Source organism: Cupressus sempervirens, chromosome 8 (genome assembly GCF_028749045.1).
Source record: "Cupressus sempervirens isolate cs-2001-9-10 chromosome 8, ASM2874904v1, whole genome shotgun sequence".
NCBI lineage: Eukaryota > Viridiplantae > Streptophyta > Pinopsida > Cupressales > Cupressaceae > Cupressus > Cupressus sempervirens.
In genome coordinates this window covers 136,372,404-136,394,719 of record NC_143125.1, presented here as the reverse complement: position 1 = coordinate 136,394,719, position 22,316 = coordinate 136,372,404, and the positions used below count along the sequence as shown (strand labels likewise).

Genomic DNA, 22,316 nt, shown 5'->3' with positions numbered 1-22,316 from the left:
GGCAACGTGAGAAGTCACTATCAAGTATGATGACTAAGATGGTCTGCTTCATTCGACAAGAGGCCAAATAGAAAGTGAATGAGATCACCTTCTCTGCGAAAGATGGTCATGGTACCTCTACTAGCATGTCCAATATTGCCATGTGTCTATTGGCATATATACCTTTTATTAATGAAATAGTCTATTCACTTTGTAATGACAAATCTTGTTCAGTTCATCCAAGCGTATGTGTGAGCGATATTGGAATATCATTATTTTGTTTCTTTCTTTCATCTTATAGTTCATGGATGAAAAATGCATGTAAGATCCACCTCTGCTGCATTTCGTTAAGTATAGAGCAATAATATCCTGTTTTGAGAAATATTAAAGCAAGCTTTGGAGATCTATTGGGGAGATTTGAATGATGCAAAGGAAGGAAAATCCAAATATCGGATCAAAGTATGACAAAAGTTATCATGATTTTTTTATTACCATGCATGATCGGGTGATACGTACACAAATGATGTAATGTTTCAACTAACTCCAAACCCAAATAGCTGTATGGAAGTAAAAGAATGCATAGATTGAGTGGTGTACGGGTTGAATTGGAGGGCGAAATGCAGAGCTGTACGATGGAAATTTTCTGGCCGTACACAGGAGTCTAAGTGGCTATACGGTGTGGAGAGCAGTACACAAATGTAGAGATCCGTACAGTGGAGGGGTAGTTGGTACGTACGGTAAAGGAAGAGTGATCCGTATAGTGGAGGAGGGTGGTAGCAGTCTGTATAGTGACCCCAGCAGGCTGTACAATGTCTCCAGTAAGTAGTACGGTGTTATGATCAGCAGGCCGTACAAAAATATGAAGAGGAGTCCGTACAAACTGGGTGCCAGGCAATGGTCGTACGGTAAGGGAGAGTGCAACACTGAATAGTCGTATGGATGGATGGATGAAGGCCGTACGGGTGGGGGAATGAGTAGCACGGAGAACACACAGCTAGGGATTTGAGACCGATACGAAACACAATCTTGTTCATACACAAACACAGAGAATGTTGATGAAATCCACACAATAATAGTGACTCGAATGCGTATAATAATTGTAGAAGATAATGCTCCAATTTGCCAAATCCGAATAGAGAATTACATGCAACAACGGAATAGGGTGAGTGTTGAATCCCATCGAAATCGTAGGAGCCAAATAGGGAAGATCTCACTTCCGAAATGGCGAACAATCTAGAACTCCAAGAGGAATTCGTAGTATAGAGAAAATAATCCAAAAAGCATACATAAAGACTTCCTACAAGCTGTGCTTAAATACCTATTGGGAAACCCTTTCGACGGTGTACAAAGATAGCCCACGATGAAACAAACTATGAAGACAAAAATAAAAAATGGGTCCAAGATATATCAATCGGCCCGTTACAAATGTTTAATTTATTATTTATTTTATATCGAGAACATTACAGTCCTTGTGTCCCAAAGTTTTCTTGTCCTCAAGCAAATGCAATGCAGGGTGCTGGAGGATATGCTCGCCTTCACACGTTGTGTTGTCCAACGGTAGGTGTCGCCAGTGTACCAAGTATTCCTTTATAGTGCGGTTTTGTAGGGTCTTTTCACGTACTTCGAGGATCTCGGCAAGTTCCAAAATGAGCTTTCCTTCATTGAGTGGTAGAAGGTCGGTAGCACCTGTGACATTTTGCCCGATGGCTTTCTTCAGACAAGAAACATGGAAGACATTATGAATGCGGCTCACCTCTGGAAGTTCCAGTTCGTACGCAACTTCCCCAATGTGACGAACCACACGATAGGGACCATAGTATTGAGGCTTCAATTTTTCCTTTTTGTTCCCTTTAATGAAGACTGTCGGTATGGCTGGAGCTGGAGATAGACCAAATCCCCCACTTCGAAACTCCTTTCTATCCTGTGTCTGTTGGCGTATATCTTCTATTGATTTTGTGCACGCTGTAGGTTTTCTTTCAAGCACCTCAGTATATCCTGTCCCTCCTGAAGCCAGTCCTTCGCCCTTGGTGCGCAACTATCACCTAGAACTGTGTCGATGAAGGAGAGGGGTTTGTACCCGTACAGAGCTTTGAATGGTGTCATTCCGATGGACATGTGGTACGTGGCATTGTAGCAATATTCTTCTAGATGGATCCATTTTATCCACGCTCATTGTTGTGCCAAAACATAGTTCCAAAGGTAGCCTTCAAGCCATTTGTTCACAATCTTGGTTTGTCCATCCGTCTGTGGGTGGTAACTCGTACTTGGTGTCAATTCTGTCCTTGCCATCCGAAACAGTTCTGTCTAGAAGATACTGACGAATCGTCCATCTCGATCACTGACGATGTTTCAGAGTAACTCGTGTAGACGAAAGACTTCTCTAAAAAATAGATCGGCAACTTGTGCAGCCTGGAGGTTCGAGGGAATGGCAAAGAAATGTGCATACTTTGTCAATTTATCGACCACCACGAAGATACAATCCTTTCTGTTCACTTTGGGAAGACCTGTTATGAAATCCATTGATATACTTTCTCACTTATGTTTGGGCATTGGCAAAGGTTGTAGCAGCCCGACAGGAGGAGTGTGTTCAGACTTGTTCTGTTGGCAGACTGTACACTCTCTTACAAACTGCAACACATCCCCTTTAAGTCCTTTCCATGAAAACCTCTCTCGAAGACTTCTGTAAGTTTTGAGGAAACTCAGGTGTCCAGCCATAGTTGAGTCGTGTACTTCCTTCAAGATTTTTTGCTTCAATTTGGATTCTGGCACCAAGTATATCCGATCTTTATAGTAGATGATGTCATCCACCACTCTGTACCGATCATCGTGAGTGTGGCCATCCATTATTTCACAGGCAAATGTACTCTTGGAATATTCCACTAATAGGTGTGCCTTCCAGTTAGCTGAAATTTGGTCTAGTGAGTAGATGGTGGGTTTCTTGGACAAGGCATCTGCAACTACATTGTTCTTCCCTTTCACATACTCAATGTCAAAATCAAAAGCTTGAACTTTGCTTACCCATTTTTGTTGTCGTTCGTTTAAGTCCCGTTGCATGTACGATGACTAACATTTCTTTGTCGTAGATGAAATATAGGCATTCTGCTGGCGTAAGCTTCTTGCTTTCATAAGTGATGGGGTGTCTATCTTGCATCAGTACCGCACCAATGCCCTTCCTCGGACGCACCGCACTCCAAAATGAACAGTTGAGTGAAATTAGGTAGTGCAAGTACGGGACAAGTGCTCATGGCCTCTTTCAGCTTATCAAAGGTGAGGTGTGCCCTTTCGTTCCACTGGAATGACCCCTTCTTTGTCAGATCCGTTAAAGGTGCACTGAGCTGAGAGAATCCTTTAACAAACCTCCTATAGTAATTGCATATTCTGAATAATCCTCGCAAATCCATGAGTGATTTTGGGGGAGGCCAGTCAAGAATAGTTTGAATCTTCTCCTAATGCACTTGAACTTCGTATTTATTGACAACATGACCCAAGTACAATATTTCTGTCATATCAAATTCACATTTGGACTGCTTGGCTAACAAGGACTGTTCCTCCATGATACTTAGAACTTCATTCAGATGCTTCAGGTGCTCCTCCCATGTCCTGCTATAAATAAGATCATCAAAGAACACCAATAAATACTTACGCAATTGCTTGTTGAAGATACGGTTCATGCATGATTGAAATGTAGCAAGTGCATTGGTCAATCCAAACGGCATGACCAGAAATTCATAATGTCCATAGTGACAACGAAAAGCCGTTTTCTCCATATCTTCTTCCCTCATGTAGATCTAATGGTATCCGGAACATAGATCTATTTTTGAGAAATAGATTGCGCCATGCAGTTCATCCAGCAACTCATCTATCCTTGGAATGGGATATTTGTTCTTTATTGTTTTTTTGTTCAACGCTCGGTAGTCCACACACGCGCATCGTCCCGTCCTTTTTGACCAAAACCACAGATGATGCGAATGGGCTAGAATTGGGACGGATCCATCCTTTCTCTAGCAATTCTTGAATCGTCCTTTCGATCTCATCTTTGAATTTCTTGGGATGGTGGTACGGTGTGGTTATGATTGGCTTTGCTCTTGATTCCAACTTGATAGTGTGTTCAAACCCCCGATGAGGTGGTATGCCAGGAGGAATATCTATGAAAACTTTATCATGTCTACTTAAAATATCTTGAAGTTCATCATCTTGTGGAGGTGTTCCGACGCCCTTTTATATGTTCTGTTGAGATAAAACAATATGCAACCCACACAACGTCATCATGCCGAAAGATTACCTCCATCCGATGTGCAGAAACTTCCTTCGGACCTTCATTTGCCATTCCCTAGAGGACAACCTTCTTTTCGCCAACCACAAAAGTGAAGTCCATCCGTTTGAAACTCTGAGTGTATTCATCTAGGGTCTCCATCCATTGTATGCCAAGAATAACTTCCATGTCGGCCAGGTCCACTTTGAAGAAGTCCTCAGTCATCGTGTGATTCGCCATTGTGATACTCAGTTGAGGAACAAGGTGCGTTCAGGGTAGGAAAGTCCCTCCGACGACCTTGACCTGAGAGCCTGTGTGCGCCTCTGTACGTAGACTTCATCGTTTTACCAAGGATGAGTTTATGAAATTTAGAGTAGCTCCACTATCCAACATCACTGTAACCCTTTGTCCTTGAAGGGTACCCCGTACACGAAAACTGTGCTCCTCGAGTTGTCAGCCAAAGCAATGATTCCTCTGTGTTGTACTAAAGTGGCAATTCTCTCCGTACGGTTCAAACTGATGTTGGTGTCATTGTGGGGTTGGTTATCTTTGGCCGACATTTCTTCCTGTTCGTCCTCATCATCGGACACGACCTTAGTGTAATGGATCTTCTTCTTTTCGAGGCATCGGTGGTCAAGCTCCCAGGGTCCCTTGCAATTGAAACACAATTTCTTCCTTCGAAGTTCCTGTTTGGTAGCTTCATCCAACGACGGCTTCTTGGGCAGAGGTTTGCCCCTCAAAAACATTGGTGGTTTAGGATGTGAGTAACTTCGAGAGGATGATGCCAATGACGATGCCATATTCCGTGCTTTATTGATTGCTTCCAACAAGGTGGCAGGATTGAACCCCTTTACCCAACCCTTCAAAGTTCTGTTAGTCCGTCCATGAAGTGCATTACCCGTCTTCTTTCAGAAATGTCCGTGACCAAAACAGAGTCTTTGAAATTTTGCAATGAACTGATCAACTGATCCAGTTTGTCTCAGTTGTGCCAAATATTTGAAATTGAGCTTCGGATCTTTACCATCAAATCGTTCTATCAATCTCTTTGTGAATTCCGCATAAGTATTTATTTGATCATGCCCTAATGTGATGGTGCCATGGTGCCACCATTCATGCGCAACTCCCTCCAAGTGCACCGCAGCAAATTTGATTGCTTTTTTTGGCATGGGATTCAACTGGAAGTGGCTATCGGCTTTCATTACCCATGCTTGTGCAGATATGGAACCGGATCTGTCAAATGGTGACAGATTTACCTTACTCAACTTTCTTCTAAGATCATCGTCAAAGTATCCTTTGTTTCTGCCTCTCGAATATCTCATTCTCAAATTTGCGTAATCTTTGTAGGATATATCTTTTTCAAGGTTTGCATTCTTCTAGTCTTCTCTCATCTCTTCGAAGGTTGATTGTCTCCCTCTGTGTTGTGCCTTCGTCCGTGGTGGAAAAGTAGGCATGGAAGGTCGAGAGCGTGCTGGTTAAGGGTTTGATTTACTCGACACCGAGTCCGCACTGTGACCATTTTGTTCTCCGCCTATTTCTTGAGAGTTTCTTCCATGAGCCGCTGCGTGTTAGTGATCTGTGCTTGATTCTTGGCAAGTTCCCTCAGTAGAGCGACAAGTTTGGTAGCAGTCGGTTTTCATTCGTCAACCATTCGATCAACGGAATGTGTCCTTCTTCTCTTCCGGCTATAAACTCTCATTCACTACCCACAGGTTGGCAGGATCAAAGCTCTCTAATACCACTGTAATGTTCTGACTAACTCCAAACCTGAATAGCTGTACGGAAGTAAAAGAATGCATAGACTGAGCGGTGTACGGGCTGAATTGGAGGGCAAAATGCAGAGCCATATGGTGGAAATTTTCTGGCCATACACAGGAGTCTAAGTGGCTGTACAGTGTGGAGAGCAGTAGACAAATGCACAGATCCGTATGGTGGAGGGGGGAGTTGGTACATACGGTGAAGGAAGAGTGATCCGTACAGTGAAGGAGGGTGGTAGTAGTCCGTACGGTGACCCTAGCAGGACGTACAGTGTCTCCAACAAGTAGTACGGTGTTATGATCAGCAGGTCGTACGGAAATATGAAGAGGAGTCCGTACAAATTGGGTGCCAGGCAATGGCCGTACGGTAAGGGAGAGTGCAACACTGAATAGTCGTACGGATGGATGGATGAAGGCCGTATGGGTGGGGGAATGAATAGCACGGAGAACACACAGCTAGGGATCTGAGATTGATACGAAACACAATCTTGTTCATACACAAACACAGAGAATGTTGATGAAATCCCCACAATAATAGTGACTCGAATTGGTATAATAATTGTAGAAGATAATGCTCCAATTTGCCAAATCCGAATAGAGAATTACGTGCAACAATGGAATAGGGTGAGGGCTGGATCCCATCGAAACCGCAGGAGCCAAATAGGAAAGATCTTTCACTTTCGAAATGGAGAACAATCCAAAACTCCTATAGGAATTCGCAGTACAGAGAAAATAATCCAAAAGCATACCTAAAGACTTCTTACAAGTTGTGCTTAAATACCCGTCGGGAAACCCTTCCGAGGGTGTGCAAAGATAGCCGATGGCGACACAAACTACGAAGACAAAAATAAAAAATGGGTCCGAGATATATCAATCGGCCCATTACAAATGTTTAATTTATTATTTATTTTATAATGGGAACATTACAAACGATGGCTGCAATAATGATCGGTTAAGAAAGGTTGATGAAAAGCTCTCATTCTTATGCTCAAGAGTCCTTGTACAAAAATTAATGCTCGACTTGTATCTTGATTGTTTGGATCAATCTCATGCTCGATTTTGGAGTAGATATTGTGATCATGATCTATCCGTTTCTTTGCCGATTTCAGTTGACATCTTTTGTGGACAGTGAAAGTCTCTTCTTTCGATAGTCGGGTTGTTGAAGTCGCTAGTTGGTGCTTGGTAGTCTTCATGAACATCCAATGAAAGATGAGGAGCTGACTGGTAACAAAATCATAGAGAGGTATTTGTATGCCTTCATCAGGTATAGAAGTTTTATTTTAATTTTTTTTAATAAGTTATGTTGTAATTCAATACTTAAATTCTTGTGAATTTACTCTTGCAATAAGAATGGGGTGTTGCTCTTTCAAATATGTTTCACAATTCTTTGTGGCCAGAAAAGGTTTGAAGGAATATTTACAGATATTCTATTCTTAATTACATTTAGATTTCAAAAGGTGTGTGATTACATTTAGTCTAAAATGAATTTGCAGACATTAGACTTCTATTGTATTGGTTGAAATTTGTTGCAAGGTTGTGATTGAACCATTTTGCAACATAATCTTTATTCACTCTTATAAGGAAAATGACAGAATTATAATTGGATTAGTATGTTCAGATTTGAACAATGGGATAGTTTTGACTTTGACATCATTTGTAGTTGAATTTGAGTTTGAATATGAGCGTTTCAGTAAACCATATTGTTTAATAGGGAAAGATATCGAGATTTAAATTTGAAAAGTAAATCAAGAGATAAGTTTTTCCATATCCTTGAATATTGTTTTATTTTATAACTCTTGGAGGAATAGTGTATGGTTTTAGCATTAATCTGTAGTTTGATTTGTAAACTATTTATTTTGCTTCCAGGATATTGAGAAGTAGCGGTGTGATAAGAGAGTGAACGCAAAGGCATGGAGAAATTCTTTACAGTCATGGGACTAATTTAGGATATAGAAAATTTAGAAAAAGCATATTTAGAGAGATGTTCAGAGGGAGTCACTATTATCAAAATTGTCTTTGTTTAGAGGGAGTCTTTGTTTGTAAAGCTGTACTTGTTGAGAGGGAGGCACTGTTATCAAAATTGTCTGTGCTAAAAGGGAGTCTTTGTTATTAAATGTCCCTGTTGAGAGGGAGTCACTAATATTAGAGTTGTCCTTGCTGAGAGGCAGTCTCTGTAAAGAGGAAATCTCAATTATTAATACATTCTTCTATGAGAGAAGTTTAAGGTGAAAGCTCTCGTTCCACTCTTTGCAAGTAGGTACAATGGATCACCCTCTGCGAGTAGGCATGGTGGAAATGTATTCTTCTTTGGGAGATGTTTGAGGTGAAAGCCCTCGTTCCACCCTCTGCGAGTAGGTATGGTGGACCATCCTCTACGAGTAGGCATGTTGGAAATGAATCCTTCTTTGGGGGAAGTATTGAGATAAAAGCCCTAATTCTACCCTCTATGAATAGGTTTGATGGATCACCCTCTGTGAGTAGGCATGGTGAAAGTTATGCGTGTAACTCCATGACTCTTATCTTATGTGCTTATGAAGTATGGTGAATTATGTTATGCTGAGATTGTTAGAGTGGGGTTACCGTTGCACCAAAAGATCGATCTATCAATGCTTGATACAGCCACTCAACTTGTAGTACACAGGAGGTGGTTAAGCCCTTGTCACGAATCTCGAGGAGAGCGCTGAACAAATTTCCAACAATCTCCCCCTCAGCGTTACTCAAGGGTTTGAGAATTCGAATCTGTGACCAAGCTCTACTACCGCTTGTTAGAGAGGGGTTGCCGTTGCACCAAACAACCAATCTATCAATGCTTGATACAACCACTCAACTTATAGTACATTGGAGGTGGTTAAGCCCTTGTCACGAATCCTAAGGGGAGTGCTGAACATATTTCCAACAGAGATAAATATGAAAATATATCATTGACATCTTTGGTTGCAGCTATGAGTGTCTGCCTCATTAATGATCTCACTCTTGCTAAGAGAGAGTGTTGAAGTTTGTAGCTGTGATAGAGATCTTTATCTCTACTCTTATAAAGTGGAAATATGTTTGTTATGACCGTTATGGTTACCTTTAGTTGAAAGAGACATTTGTGAAAATGTTCAAGTTAATATTATATAAAAAGACATGTCATACGTCATGCGAAGAGGCGTGTGTATGGAAATGTGAATTGTTGATGTATGGAAATATGAAGGGTCTTATTTTTGGGACTCAGAGTGACCTTTGTGTGAAAGATGAAGAGTCTTATGCAATCTATTTATGTTATTGCTTGATATATTGTAAATCAATCAAGTGGAAAGCCATGTACTTGATTATTTTATGATCAATAAAAGATATTTTGCTGGTGTGGCTGGGTTTTTCCCTTCAAGTGGAAGGGTTTTCCCAAGATAAATATTTTGAGTCTTTTGTGTATTGTTTTTACTCTTATTTGTTGCTGTTTATCTAATTTCTGGGCTAAAACATTAACAAAGGATAGGTGAACTAATTAAATATAACTTTAGTTGCCTGAAATTTTACTCATGCTTATTGGACTAGACAAACAACATGCCTTTCTTCATTAGAACATCTAATGCATAAGATAGTTTTGCAAAAGTTATGGTAAAATTTCTGTAGTACTTGACTTTGGCCCCAAGGACTTTTTTTCACTCACATTGCCTGGTGCTGCGAGGACCCTCATTTTGTCAAGGTTTTCTTTTTATCTAGTTTTGCACACAGTGTGGCGGATAAGCTTCCCATGAACTGCCATGAAACTGCACCTATCTGGATTGAAAGTGTAATTTGTTTCTCTGCGAAATTGCATCTAGAGCCATATTTGTGCCTCTTGATCACTATGAAGTATGAATAGACTAGCCGTTCAAAAAGGTCTTAAGTTCCCCTTTGCAATCACAATCCACGATACATAGGTTAGGTCTAATGCTAGCTTGATAGGCTTGCAAGAGGTGTCTGGGATGCATTTTTATTTTCTAATCTTATATTGGTTTTGTCAATATAGCCATACCATTGGAGAAGACAAGCACTTAAAGTGTTATTTCAGTTTACTTGTAGCAGCACAAAGCTACAGTCCATTACCAATTCTCGGTTCTCCATGGAGACCACCATAGTGCAATTTGGCTGCTAATTATTCATGGCTGCAGAAGTTTTGGTATGATTTGAATGTTTCCCAGTAAAGAAATTGAAGACAGTCAGTTCTGCAATAACACATCATGCTTGGTTATAGTCTGCTTGCTTAAGATATCCTCGACAATATAGAGAAAAAGACAGATGTGGCAGTGGATGCATTACTGTGGAGTACCTAGATAATAGAGGAGAGAGCATTGACACTATGGTTTGAAATTGTATGCAGCTTGGACAATTCAATCCAAAGGAACCACCAATACTATCAAGATATCTGGATTTTGAAGCAGCATGCTATAGGGAAAAGAAAAATTATTGTCAAAGCATTTCACTTGACCAGGCAATGTGGAAGTTTTTTGTTTCATTGAGAGCAACTTATGGGAGTTCAGTTCTTGTATTACATGGTGAGTTATACCTCTGTATTGATTTTCATATGAATGATTTTCTCATTAAACCAGGCATTGTTTGAAGAATTGTATTAAGGATAGGAAGGCATTTGACACAAGTGTTCAACATTCAGAATAGCAGTCCCATGGTGAAGGCACATGCAAAGGTAATACAATAGCTTAGATTATGCAAATAATGAATATTGAAGGAGAAAGCACCAATTTGTAATGAAACAAATCACATCCTCCTTTCTTCATAGTGTGGTGTTTCTAAATTAATTTCAGGTGAGGTTTTGCAAAGTATTTACATAAGTTTGTAGAGATTATTTGAATAATTTGTAAAATTGTCAAGATGCATTATCAATGAAACTTGAGACCATCATTATTTAGATTACAGGGGAGTCAAATTATATATAATAAAAATGGAGAATAGTAGTATGTAGATAAATAATTTGAGGCTTCAAAATTTCATATATGGCAAATCAAATTACAGTTGATCCTTATTGAAAAGGATTTGTGGGATATAGTTAGTGGAACAAGAAGGCCGATTGATATCGATGAAAGCACAAAATGGATTGTGAAAGAATAAAGAGCAGTAGCTTTGATTGGTCTTAAACTATCATACCTCCACCAATGCAGCTTAACAAAGACCTCAAAGGAATTGTGGGATAGCTTGAATGGATTTTTTTGTCAAAAGAAACAAGTGTAAAGATGAGTTTAAAGAAAAAAATGTTTGGGTTAAAAATGATGTGAGGTGATAACATTGTTCAACTGCAACATATCAATTAGTTTTGCTCCACATTAAATCAATTGGCTAGGATGAATGCTGAAAGTAGATAATGACTATTCAAAGACTATTTTTTTGAATAGCACGCCTCCTAGTTATGAAAACATTTTTTTCCACATTAAACAAAGGAGATGCTACCCTAGAAGAAATATTTTCTAGACTGATTGATGAAGGTGCTAAGAAAATTGACTCAACTATAGAGGAAACTGCATTGTATGGAAAAAATTAGGCCTATCCATTCCTCTGAATTTAGTTATACTATATCGAAGTGAAATCGTTTCTTCAAGGAAAGTTTTTGGTAGTATTGCAAGAAGTGACACATTGTTTTGAATTGCAGTTGATGTGCCAAGGACCTTCTTGATGCAAGCTAAATATAAATAAGGCATTGACTGTAGACAATGATGAAGATTGCCTTTTGAGGTGGCTACTAAAGATCCTCCGCAAGAAAATTAGCGAGGAGGAATATATATTTTAAAATAAATCAAAAGTTTGTATTTGTGATTGGATGTATTTGTCCCCACTCACAATTGTTGGATGTTTGGGAATGATGTATTTTTTTCCATTCACAAGATGATGCAATTGATGGATGTGTTTGTCCGCATTCATAATGATTATGATTGGATGTGTGTGTTCCTAATCGTAGGAGTTGCTAATTATGATTGGATGTTTGTGTTTCTGCTCATAATTATGATCTTGGATACATATGTTTGTCCCTATCCAAATTTTATGTAAGCCCTTCAATATATATGTTTGTCCCTCTCCTAGTTTGATATAAGACCATGGATAGATGTGTTAGTCTCTTTCGTTGGTTCTATGGGTAGATGACTATGTCCCTAGTCATACACTCATACCCTAATGATGAGCTACACCATGTTCTTGTTTACTTTCAGCTTCTTCACGAATTTTTTCTTGTATATAATTTACAAAACCTAAAGTCTCTTGCAAGATCAATCTCACTTTCCTAGTTTGTGTCCATTAATTTTTCAATTGACTTGCCAATTTATTTGGGAATCTTTTGGATGTCTTTTCTCGATAGGTATTTATTCATGTTTCCCTTAAGTATTTGATGATATCCAATGACCCAGGTTTTACAAAGGGTGATGGTGCTAGAATGTTTGCTAATAAATCTATTCTATTGGATCAGACAAATATAAATAATAATAGGAGTGATGGTCAACACAATAAATACCAATTAAACAAAACTCTTAACACAATAAATACTTATACAATTTTTAGCATAGTGAGGGAACAAATTGACATACTTATGTACTATTATTGGTTGTGCAATTATAAACAACTAATGCCAACAAAGAATAATGAATCGATTACAATAAAACATTAGTAAATTAATGATCTATGCTACGGTGAACCCAAAAATTCAGTAAATGAAGATAAATTAAAAGCAAAATACTAAAAAGTGTAACAAACACAAGCTAACACAGGAAACATAGACAAAACTATTCCTTGTTGTACCTTATTCACCGAAAACTCATCTTCTCCTCTTTGCTTAGGATTGCTAGTTTATAAAGGTGCAATTTCTATGTCTTAAGGATTGTTAGGTGCTATGAAGATTAAAATGCATGCATCAAGGAGAGGCATCATTTAATTTTTTTTTCCAATTTTCTTTTTAAATTTAAACCCAGCTTCTACTTTTTGGCCTTTCATTTTGTTATTCATATTTAAAATAGTAATGTTTATATTTACGTTTCTTTTTTCTTATACCTAGTAATGGTAAACCAAGTTTACACTAGAGTTATTTGTTTTCTCTCTTTTTAAAATGGTATGTTAGGGTTTCATTTGTCTTTTTTCTTCCTTATGTTTTTCCAAGATTTGTCTATTTTAACACTTGTTTGTACAATTATAGTTTAGAGTCATTGGTAGTGCTTTCATATTTGACTCATTGTCTCTATGTTGGGATAGGTTATATTGATTGAGCAACTTAGTTGAGATGAGAATTGTGCTTGGTGGTGTATCCATTACCAAGAGGGTGTATACTTGAGTGGAAGTCGACCTGTATAACTTGCTTACCCAATGATTCAAAGCTTGTAATGGGCTAGTAAGAGTGAGTTGTCATGCAGGGTAAATTGATGCATATTAAAGAGCAAGATGAAGTAGATATTAATGTCAAGAGAATTGGATCAAATTATCATCCTTTAGTAAAGAAAGGATCCAACAAGCCACTATCTGGTAGCCCTTTACTAATCCAATAACAACTTCCACATTCATACCCTTATTTCTTGCAAAAGAACTGGGGGTGTAAGCCCATAGAGTAAGGCATTCAAGTTGCAGCGAAAAAAACATTGATGAGGGTGATTGTGAGGTTGAGAAAAATCCTTGCGAGGTCACCATATTGGTGTGAAATGGGGAGGGTGATTAATGAGGCACCCATAAGATATATATAGGTCCTAGCTATGAAAGGGTACATATCTCAATATTGACTAAGGAAATAAATTTTGTAGATACTTAATTGCCACCAATAGGAGTTAAGAGAATTGAAATGGGACTGACCATCTCTTTTTGTGGATGCAAATATTGCAAAAATAGGGCACTGGCTAATCTCCAGACAAAATGCACCAAAAACAAAAAAAAAAGTCAAACATGATTCTTTTTCAGATTCACGAAAACACAGCGAAACTTTCTAAAAAATGGTGTTGTTTTCGATCACAAAATATACAGATCATGAAGATCAAATGCTAAAATTTCAAAAAATTTCATTGTGTTTTCGTTTTTTTGAAATTTAGTTAATGGTGCAATTTGTAGGGAGGATAGCCATATCCCAAAAATAGTTCCCTAATTAATATTATTGTACTGTGGCCTAAAGAGGCCTTTTTTTAAAGGTAGTTGACTATCAGGTAAAATTAAGGACACATGTTTCATTCTGAACATCTTGATAGAGTTGATTGAGATGGGGAAGCCACAGAATATGGTCCAAGTTATTATTAGAATATTCTAATGTTTCTTTAATTGTCATCTTAGTCTTTAGTTTATTAACTAGTTTCTATTTTTGTCTTTAGTTTACGATTGTTTCTTTTAGAAATATCGTCTTTGTAAAACTATATAAGAAGTTTTCAGCTCCTTTGTTTAATACAACTACAACAACATCGATTTACCATAACATGGTAGCAAAGTAGGTCGATGGGATATCATAAATATTGGCAATTTTTTTAAGAAAACTTTGAGCCTTTTTTTATCTGGATTTTTGTCTAGGAATTTGGTTTTCGATTTTTAGAAATAAAAAGCATTAGAGGTATTGTATGAAATTTTTGTGGTTTGTCTTCGAGGATCTTTGGTGGAAATCACAAGCCAAGTTAAGGGTTTTGATCTTGCAATTTCTTGGTTGCAGAAAAAGTTTTTGATTTTTTAGGGTTGCATGTGTTGGCTTACCATGCGAAGTCTTGTGTTTTGCCACCCTTAAAAATTCTGATGGGTTTTCATAATTTTTTCCCTTAAACAATTTCTGATGGGTTTTCATAATTTTTTGCCTTCAAAAATTTCTTATGGGTTTCTATAATTTTTCCCTCAAAAAATTACTAATTGTTTAATTCGCAAAGTTGCGTGGGATTCCTTTGTTGGTTTATAGGTTTTTCCTCAAAAAGTTATCTGGTGGGTCTTACATTTTTTCTAATAAACATGAAGCTCTGTATTGTTTGGTTTTGATTGATTTTTCACCTAAAAAATCATGTTGAGTTTTGATCGATTTTTCGCCTCTAAAATCATCTTTAGTTTTAAAAATTGGATCTTTTTGCAGTTTGTTTTGGGGCATCATGCTCATCAGCAAAGTTTGGAGGGTTTGTTGACTTTTCTCCAAAATTGTGCTAGTTGTTCTTAGTGTTTGTCTCTGTCTCCAGGGAAGAGCTGCTTTGTTATCCAATATCAAGTTGGCGGTTTGTGATGATTTTTGGTCAGATATTTTGCTGATTCTGGTAGGGTTTAGCAGACTCATGTCAGTGATAGGTTGTTGTCACTTGTTGCAAAGCATTATGAAGAAAGGGGAACTCTTCTCTGTTTTTTTATGAGCAAATTTTGGCTTCTTGGTCATTAACATTTTGCGAATCTAGGGTGGCCCTCAACAGCAACAAAATGTTTTGAAGAATTTGTGACCAAAAGACAACAGTTAGATAATGACCATTAAGGGAGGGTATTAGAATATTCTAATTTTTCTTTAATGATCATCTTAGTTAGTCTTTAGTTTATTAAGTAGTTTCTATTTTCGTCTTTAGTTTATGATTGTTTCTTTTAGTAATGTCGTCTTTAGCACACATCTGAGAAGCTTGATATTGTAGAAGCTTGACACATATGACACAAGCCTTCTACATTGCCGCTAAGGAGATTTGGGTGTCTGTGACTAATCAAATGTCAACGGGAATCTGCATGCTCCCCAAGAAAGTCGTTAAATGTAAGTCAGCAAAGGACATTGAGAAAACAACCTTCCGATGTCACTATGGCCACTTTGAGTTCATGGTTATGCCATTTGGTCTAACCAATGCACCTGCTACATTTCAAAGTTGTATGAACCAGGTATTCAGGAAGCAGCTGAGGAGATTTGTCTTGATCTTCTTTGATGACATCTTGGTCTTCAGTAAGACCTGGGAGGAGCACTTACATCATTTACTTTCAATTTGCTATGAAATCTTAATCTGCATTTTAAATATTTACAGCATCTACTTTTTTCTAACGTGTGATATTTTTCTTAACAAGACATTAGATTGTGGAGATTCAGTCTACCTCATATGCATTTGTTTGGAGACAACTTGTGAAGATGGGAGGGGTATTAAGTGCCATTGTAATTAGCAACCTTTGAAATGTAGGAATAGGTGGGAGAGACATGCCATGGTAATATACAAAGAGCATCAATAATCAAGGTTAAATATTAGCCATGTTTTGGGAATATAATATGATTGAAATTGACACCATAACAAAACAAATAAGGGGCTAGAAGCTCAGAAGAAAGGACTGTTATCAACATTTGGAAAGAAGTGCAAACAGTAGTTGAACAGTGGAATGTTATGATGATACCTCTGTATATTTGTGTGAGAGGGTGAAGTTAAAGAAGGGCGTATTGATTGACTACAAAAGGGGTTCACAAGAGTTTATGTGATTTCCAACTTGCACCACCTCTCACATAAGAAAGAGGACACAGAGGGGGTGATGTGGAATGGGTATGTAGCCCTTGAGAACGTCTTTTGGGATACTTTTGTTGTACAAACCTCCTCAATCTTGCTCTAGGATGAGAAGCATGAGAAGGCTACATGGAACTTGCATTGTGGAGCATGTGGAAATGACAGTTGGACTGCTTCTGGTTCCAACAAACTAGTTGATCACAGTGATGCAATTGACAACGAGCAATACGATGATTATTGATTTGATTCTTGAGTGAATTATTATTTATCACTACTAGACATGTTCTCATTGCTGTATACATTTAAAATGCAAATTAAGTTATTTTAATGAATTAAGGAGAAAAGTTGGCTCAACTGTTGAACCTGAACCTGAACCAACAACTTATGCTTCAACACATTTTGATGAATTGTTTCTTCATCGTGGAGACGATTTAGTGTTTAGGGTCATGCTCAAAGATTTATTCATCAACTGAAAGAAAAATGGGCCACCGGAGATTAACTAGCCTGAAAGACTCACAACCCAATGGCTTCTTTTTCTGGCTGAAGCGAGGGGTGAGAGCCTCTCACATTTTATTCTTTTAAAAATAGATTACATTTTGATCAATGACTTGTGTAGGCAGATTTACAAAAAGGCCAATCGCACAAGCTAGAATAATCAGATTTAGTTAGTTTAGGATTGACCAACTTGTACGAAAATAACATGCTTAGGTTGCACATATTGCATTGCATTTGAAATAGTTAATGGATGGTTTGAAAAGCATGTTGATTTGTACAGAAGCGTCACATCAATCATTTGTACAAGTGAAGAAAGGTTTTGTTCAACTTTGTCACTGTTGTATGAAATCTTAAAAAAATCCCTTGTTGAAAGTCAGAGGGTAAGCATGCACTTGGTGTTGTGCCGACCTAGGTTGGCACCTAAGTGCCCACTATAATAAAATAATTATCATACTGAACTTGTATTTGGTATATGACAAGTAGCTCTACATTATTGTTAAGTTTTGGGTAAGGCACAATAATATCATAGATCTCCATCCTATATAATCTGTGCTTATCTGAGTAAGTTGCAGAATGATTGTCAGAAAATATTTTCCACCTATTTGTGACTGTTCCGCCTTAACATCCAAAATAAGGGAAAGTTCTTGATTACTATCTGCATGATTTGCTTTTGTGCCATATGGAGAATTTTTGTCTCCATTAGAGATTGTCTGAAAATGATCTATGAGGCCTATTGGAGCTTGGATTAAGATTATTTGTGTTGAAGATAGTTGAAGATTTACATTAGTACTAGCCAAAGCCTTGTCATGACGTCATGTTGTACATCAATTCTTGGTTGTCTTAGCAACTGCATAGCTGGACAATCAAAAGTAGGATCTTAACACAACTCTGCTAACTACTGACAGGTGCTGTAAATCCATCTCAATGAATCAAATTTAAGGGATGATCTTGATTGTGTTTTTGTTATGGTTGATAGTTTTGATGCCCTCGAAAAAAACCAATTCTTTTTAAGTTGAAACTGCCAAGTACTTCCTTGCGAATGTGGACCCATTTTTGGCTTGCCATGGGTCATTACTTAAAACAATGAGAGAATGCTCCTTTGAATTTTTTGGTCTTCTTTATGGTTCATGATGGACGCCAAATTGATGCTGTCATGTGTGTTCCATTTCTAGGCAGATGGATGATTCTGCATGTTCTTGGACGTACCATTCAAAACATCTCTGCATAGGTTGAGGTCCATTGATATATCCAACACAAGAAGAAGCAAGCCTTTCACAATTCCACTGGACATAGCCCATTTTAAGAATACTTTGGGTTTCAACAGTTGGCCGCCAATGATGTAACATTTGACACATTGAATAGCATGCTTACAGGTTTGTTTATTGGACTAATAAAAAATAGAAGCATGGTTTTGCTTATCGTTTAAATGGGAGATGGTATATGGTTGTATTTTTGCAAAAAGTGGCTAAATACTTAAAAGAAGAAATTCACTGGTCTGTGATATGGGCCATACACCATCATCAAACATGTGGGAGAATGCTATATGGAAAGCAGTTCATGTGACCCAAATGATAGGTTGTTGATAGAGTTAATAAATATTTGAAAAATCAATTATTCAGAACATTCTTTACATTTTTTTGTTTTCCATGTTTGGGGCCCTTTTTAGTGGTTTTGGCTTTGGGGGTGCTCTTGCATGTAATTACAGATATCAAAATTATTTATGATGTGAGCTTTTTAATGGAAATCCTCTGTTGCACGGGGACACATCCTGGAGATTTTCTGCTCTTGTTCCCATATGACATATTTGGGATAGGATGGCTTGGGGACATTTTTCTTGGTTTGCATGTTTGGGGCCCTTTTTAGTGGTTTTGGCTTTGGGGGTGCTCTTGCATGTAGTTACAGATATCAAAATTATTTATGATCTGAGCTTTTTAATGAAAATCCTCTGTTGCACGGGGACATGTCCTTGGGGCTTTCTGCTCTGGTTCCCATATGACGTATTTGGGAGGGGATGGCTTGGGGACATTTCCTCAGTTCTGATAGTTTGAAAAATAAATCAAACAATTTATTGTGGCCTAAATAAAGATGTACTAACTATTCACAAGAATGCATCCAATGTTGGATAACATGAAGATTGTTTTATTTAAGGATTCTATAATTTATAATATATATTCCAATTCAATAAAAATGATTCTATAATGCATATATATTTTTCACACAGCCATCCCCTTTGTCCTACCCCACCATCTCCTAAAATGACGTCGAAAAATCCTGTTCCTTAAATGTGTCCCCTCATCTCTGCATCCCGGAAAATTGCAAAAGTGAAGTTAGATTTCAAGGTAACATCAAGGTGTTGTAAGCCTAGCAAGTGGCATTGTTACTTCAATTGAAGTCCAACAAGTAGTTTCTGTCTTCTATTTTCTCGCCCTTGTAAATTGAAAGTGCAGTTTTGCTTCCAAGGACACATTTTCAAGGAAAAACCTTAATATATTACTTCTAATTTTTCAGTTTCCAAATTTAAAGCAATATAATAGATAAATTTCGAATAAAGAATTTAGGATTCAAGACATATCTCTCCCACTAAGATTGCCCTTCTGTACTTTATTTTATTTTTTCCTTTTAAAATTATTTGAGTTCTGTTCTGTGCTGCATTAAACTTGGTTTGTAGTGTTTTGTCTCATCAATGTCAATGGGAATCCAAGCCAAATTATATCTTGTTTGTTGGAAGAGTTTATACCAAGGTGGCTGTTGACCTAATGTTCTATAAGCAAAAAATTATACTTAAACATTTCATCTTGGAACTTTAAACAACAAAACATTAAAAAAAAGTTACACATATAACTACACTATCAAATCATCTTTGAAACGAAAAACTTGCAAGAAAACCTCTGCACGTTGTTTGCAAGACAGCTGCACAGTATTTTGCCACTATATATTTCTTCATTTTTGTTCCTCTCTTTCTGCTAATGAACTGAAGATGAGTGGGAAGATAAGTCAATCTACTTTATTAGACTTAATTAGCTAAACAAAAGACTTTTAACTTTCAAGTAAAATTGAAATGCAAAGTAGTACAACTCAAACCATTTTATGTTCACACTGAACCTGTGCAGAAGTTCCTATCCAAGATTAAAAAGCTCAACTGTTCAGGCTTCATGCTATTTATTTTTAAATGAGAGCTCACAAGATACTCAAAGTAGGCTTGCATGTATGAATTTTATTTACATCTATGTGGATGTGTTTCAGAAGTATGTATTTACTATTTACGTTATTTAATAGTAAAACTGTGAAGTTATATTGGAAAAATATTTTTACATATATTATTGACTTGTTAATGGACAAGCATTTGATGTACAACTTTTCATCTTGTACAGTGTTATTTTCCTTAGAATATAGCACATCAAATATTATAATACAGATTTGTCTGTTTCTATTTAGAGTCCAGACAAAAGCCATATCAGTATAACGCAGATACGTTTTTTCCTATTTGTTCGCATTACTTACATAAAATTAGAAGGTATTGACCTAATATTGATTGCCCTGCCAATCTGGAACAGCAATGAGGAGAACTCAGATGAAAATGCAGTGACTTTTTCAACTTAAAGCTTAGGTGAGATTTAGTGGTAATTGGAATTAATTATACCACCATTTTCTGTGTTTATTTCTGGTTGATTTTCCACCGACTTATTATTTTGTTGTTTCTTTGCCTCCTAGAGGGTGCTTGGCCATGCAGGCAAAATTCACAACCAACACTGGTTTTATTGGTAGTGATTATAATTCCCTGCACAATTTGAATTTCAGCATGCCATATGGATCTTTAAATAATCTGTCCCAGTGAGGCTTTCTTAGAATCATGTAATTATTCTGTGCCTTTGATGATCCTTGACGACTGAAGAATCAGATGGCGATCCAGGAAACTCATGATTGTGTTAGGGGCCAGCTGAAATGTGTTTACTACTTGTGTTCCTTGTGATTCATTATTTCCAGAGATAAAGAAACTCTCGTCCAAGCTGTGGAACTATCTGGTGCAAGCCTTACAAAATGGTGGAATGAATATTCCAAAATTTATTCAACAGTTGTCCTTCAGAAATACAATCTAGGAACCAATGTGTACATTTAAATATCATTTTTTAACCAGTGAGGAAATAGAACATTTTTTGTTTGGCAGGAATGCTAAGTGCATTCCTTGTACAAGTAGATGTTTCCATGTTATATTATTTTAGATTCCTGGTTCCTGTTGATTTGGATTGACTTCAGGTACATGGAATTCCAAACAAGCGACCAGCTATCAAACGGTATTTGTCTGTAATGACTGAAAATAATGAAGGCAAAACTGTAATTTTATGTCTTTTGAGTAACAATCAGCTATTGTTTTGAATGAAGACAGTCAACCATGTTTATATGAAAATAATAAGAGCAAAAATACAGTTGCTAATGACAGCAGAAGATTTTTGACTTCAACAAAGCAGAGTATCAAACCAGCTATTAGGTTTGTAGCACGAGGTCTTATTCTATGAAAAAAAAATGAAAAATGATGAAGGGATCCTTCCCGGAAGTGGTTATCCAATCCCTCCAGTATTATATTGAAGAAAGCCATCGATTTTTTGAGATAAAATATTTGGCTGTGTTGATATGAAAAACATTGAGTGTTCAATCCACAACATAAATAGTAGAGTAAGACATGATGTAAATTCCCACTTAAATTGCCTAGAACTTTTAAACCCCCAAAAAACCTTTGATGATTTATTTGTAAGATACTAAGATGTCTCCTCTAGATTTGAAAGGTCACAAAGAAGAAAACTGTTGGAGAATATTTACATAGAATCATAATGCAAATATGTTGGATTGGGAATTATTGTTTTTTTTCACCTCCCATCTGTTAATTTGATCAATTATTCTATTTCTAAAGTTATATGCTTGTATATTTTTAAATCTACTTATAAAAACAAAAATCCCTTTTTTCAATTGGCTAATGACTATTTTGCTGAGGAGAAAATTCAATTTTCTTCAACAGAAATACAAATATTTTCCAACAACTTTATTATGCATTAATTACAACTTTATCTTTTCTACATTTGTGACAAGTTCATTAAATTTTCTAAGAAGTAATGTTTTTATTTTTCACCTCACAATACTCTTCTGAACAAAAATAATGTTTAATCAATATTAATTATCGTAATTCATTTTTCTTACCAAGTTCAAATATAGAGTTAAGTATTTTTTATTTCTTATTTTATATATATTTATTAGTTTTACATTCATGTTTATTTTTGCCAATCGTAAAATGTTACTTTTTTAAGTTTACACTATGTTTTACTAGTTACTATTTTACAATCTTGCTCTAATTTTTATATATATCATTTTACAAATTGTTAAACTAATATTACCCCTCAAACTTACTAGATATATAAACAAATATTAGACGTATTTTTC

At 36.9% G+C, this 22,316-nt stretch overlaps 1 protein-coding gene across 3 annotated transcripts in view; it reads left to right on the top strand.

The window, feature by feature from the left end:
- Positions 1-21,244, top strand: part of LOC149541927 (histone-lysine N-methyltransferase ASHH3-like) — a 71,910-nt gene extending 50,666 nt beyond the window's left edge. Inside the window, exons 14-15 of one of the 3 annotated variants that reach the window (XM_089796988.1) lie at positions 20,441-20,493; positions 20,598-21,244. In XM_089796988.1, coding sequence (XP_089653114.1) covers positions 20,441-20,446 — 6 coding nt within the window. In that variant the 3' untranslated portion in view covers positions 20,447-20,493; positions 20,598-21,244. Of the gene's footprint in view, positions 1-10,327; positions 10,583-18,058; positions 18,631-20,440; positions 20,494-20,597 lie in introns of those variants that run through there. The other 2 variants (XM_089796987.1, XM_089796986.1) reach the window with 2 other exon arrangements.
- Positions 21,245-22,316: the final 1,072 nt, after the last annotated feature.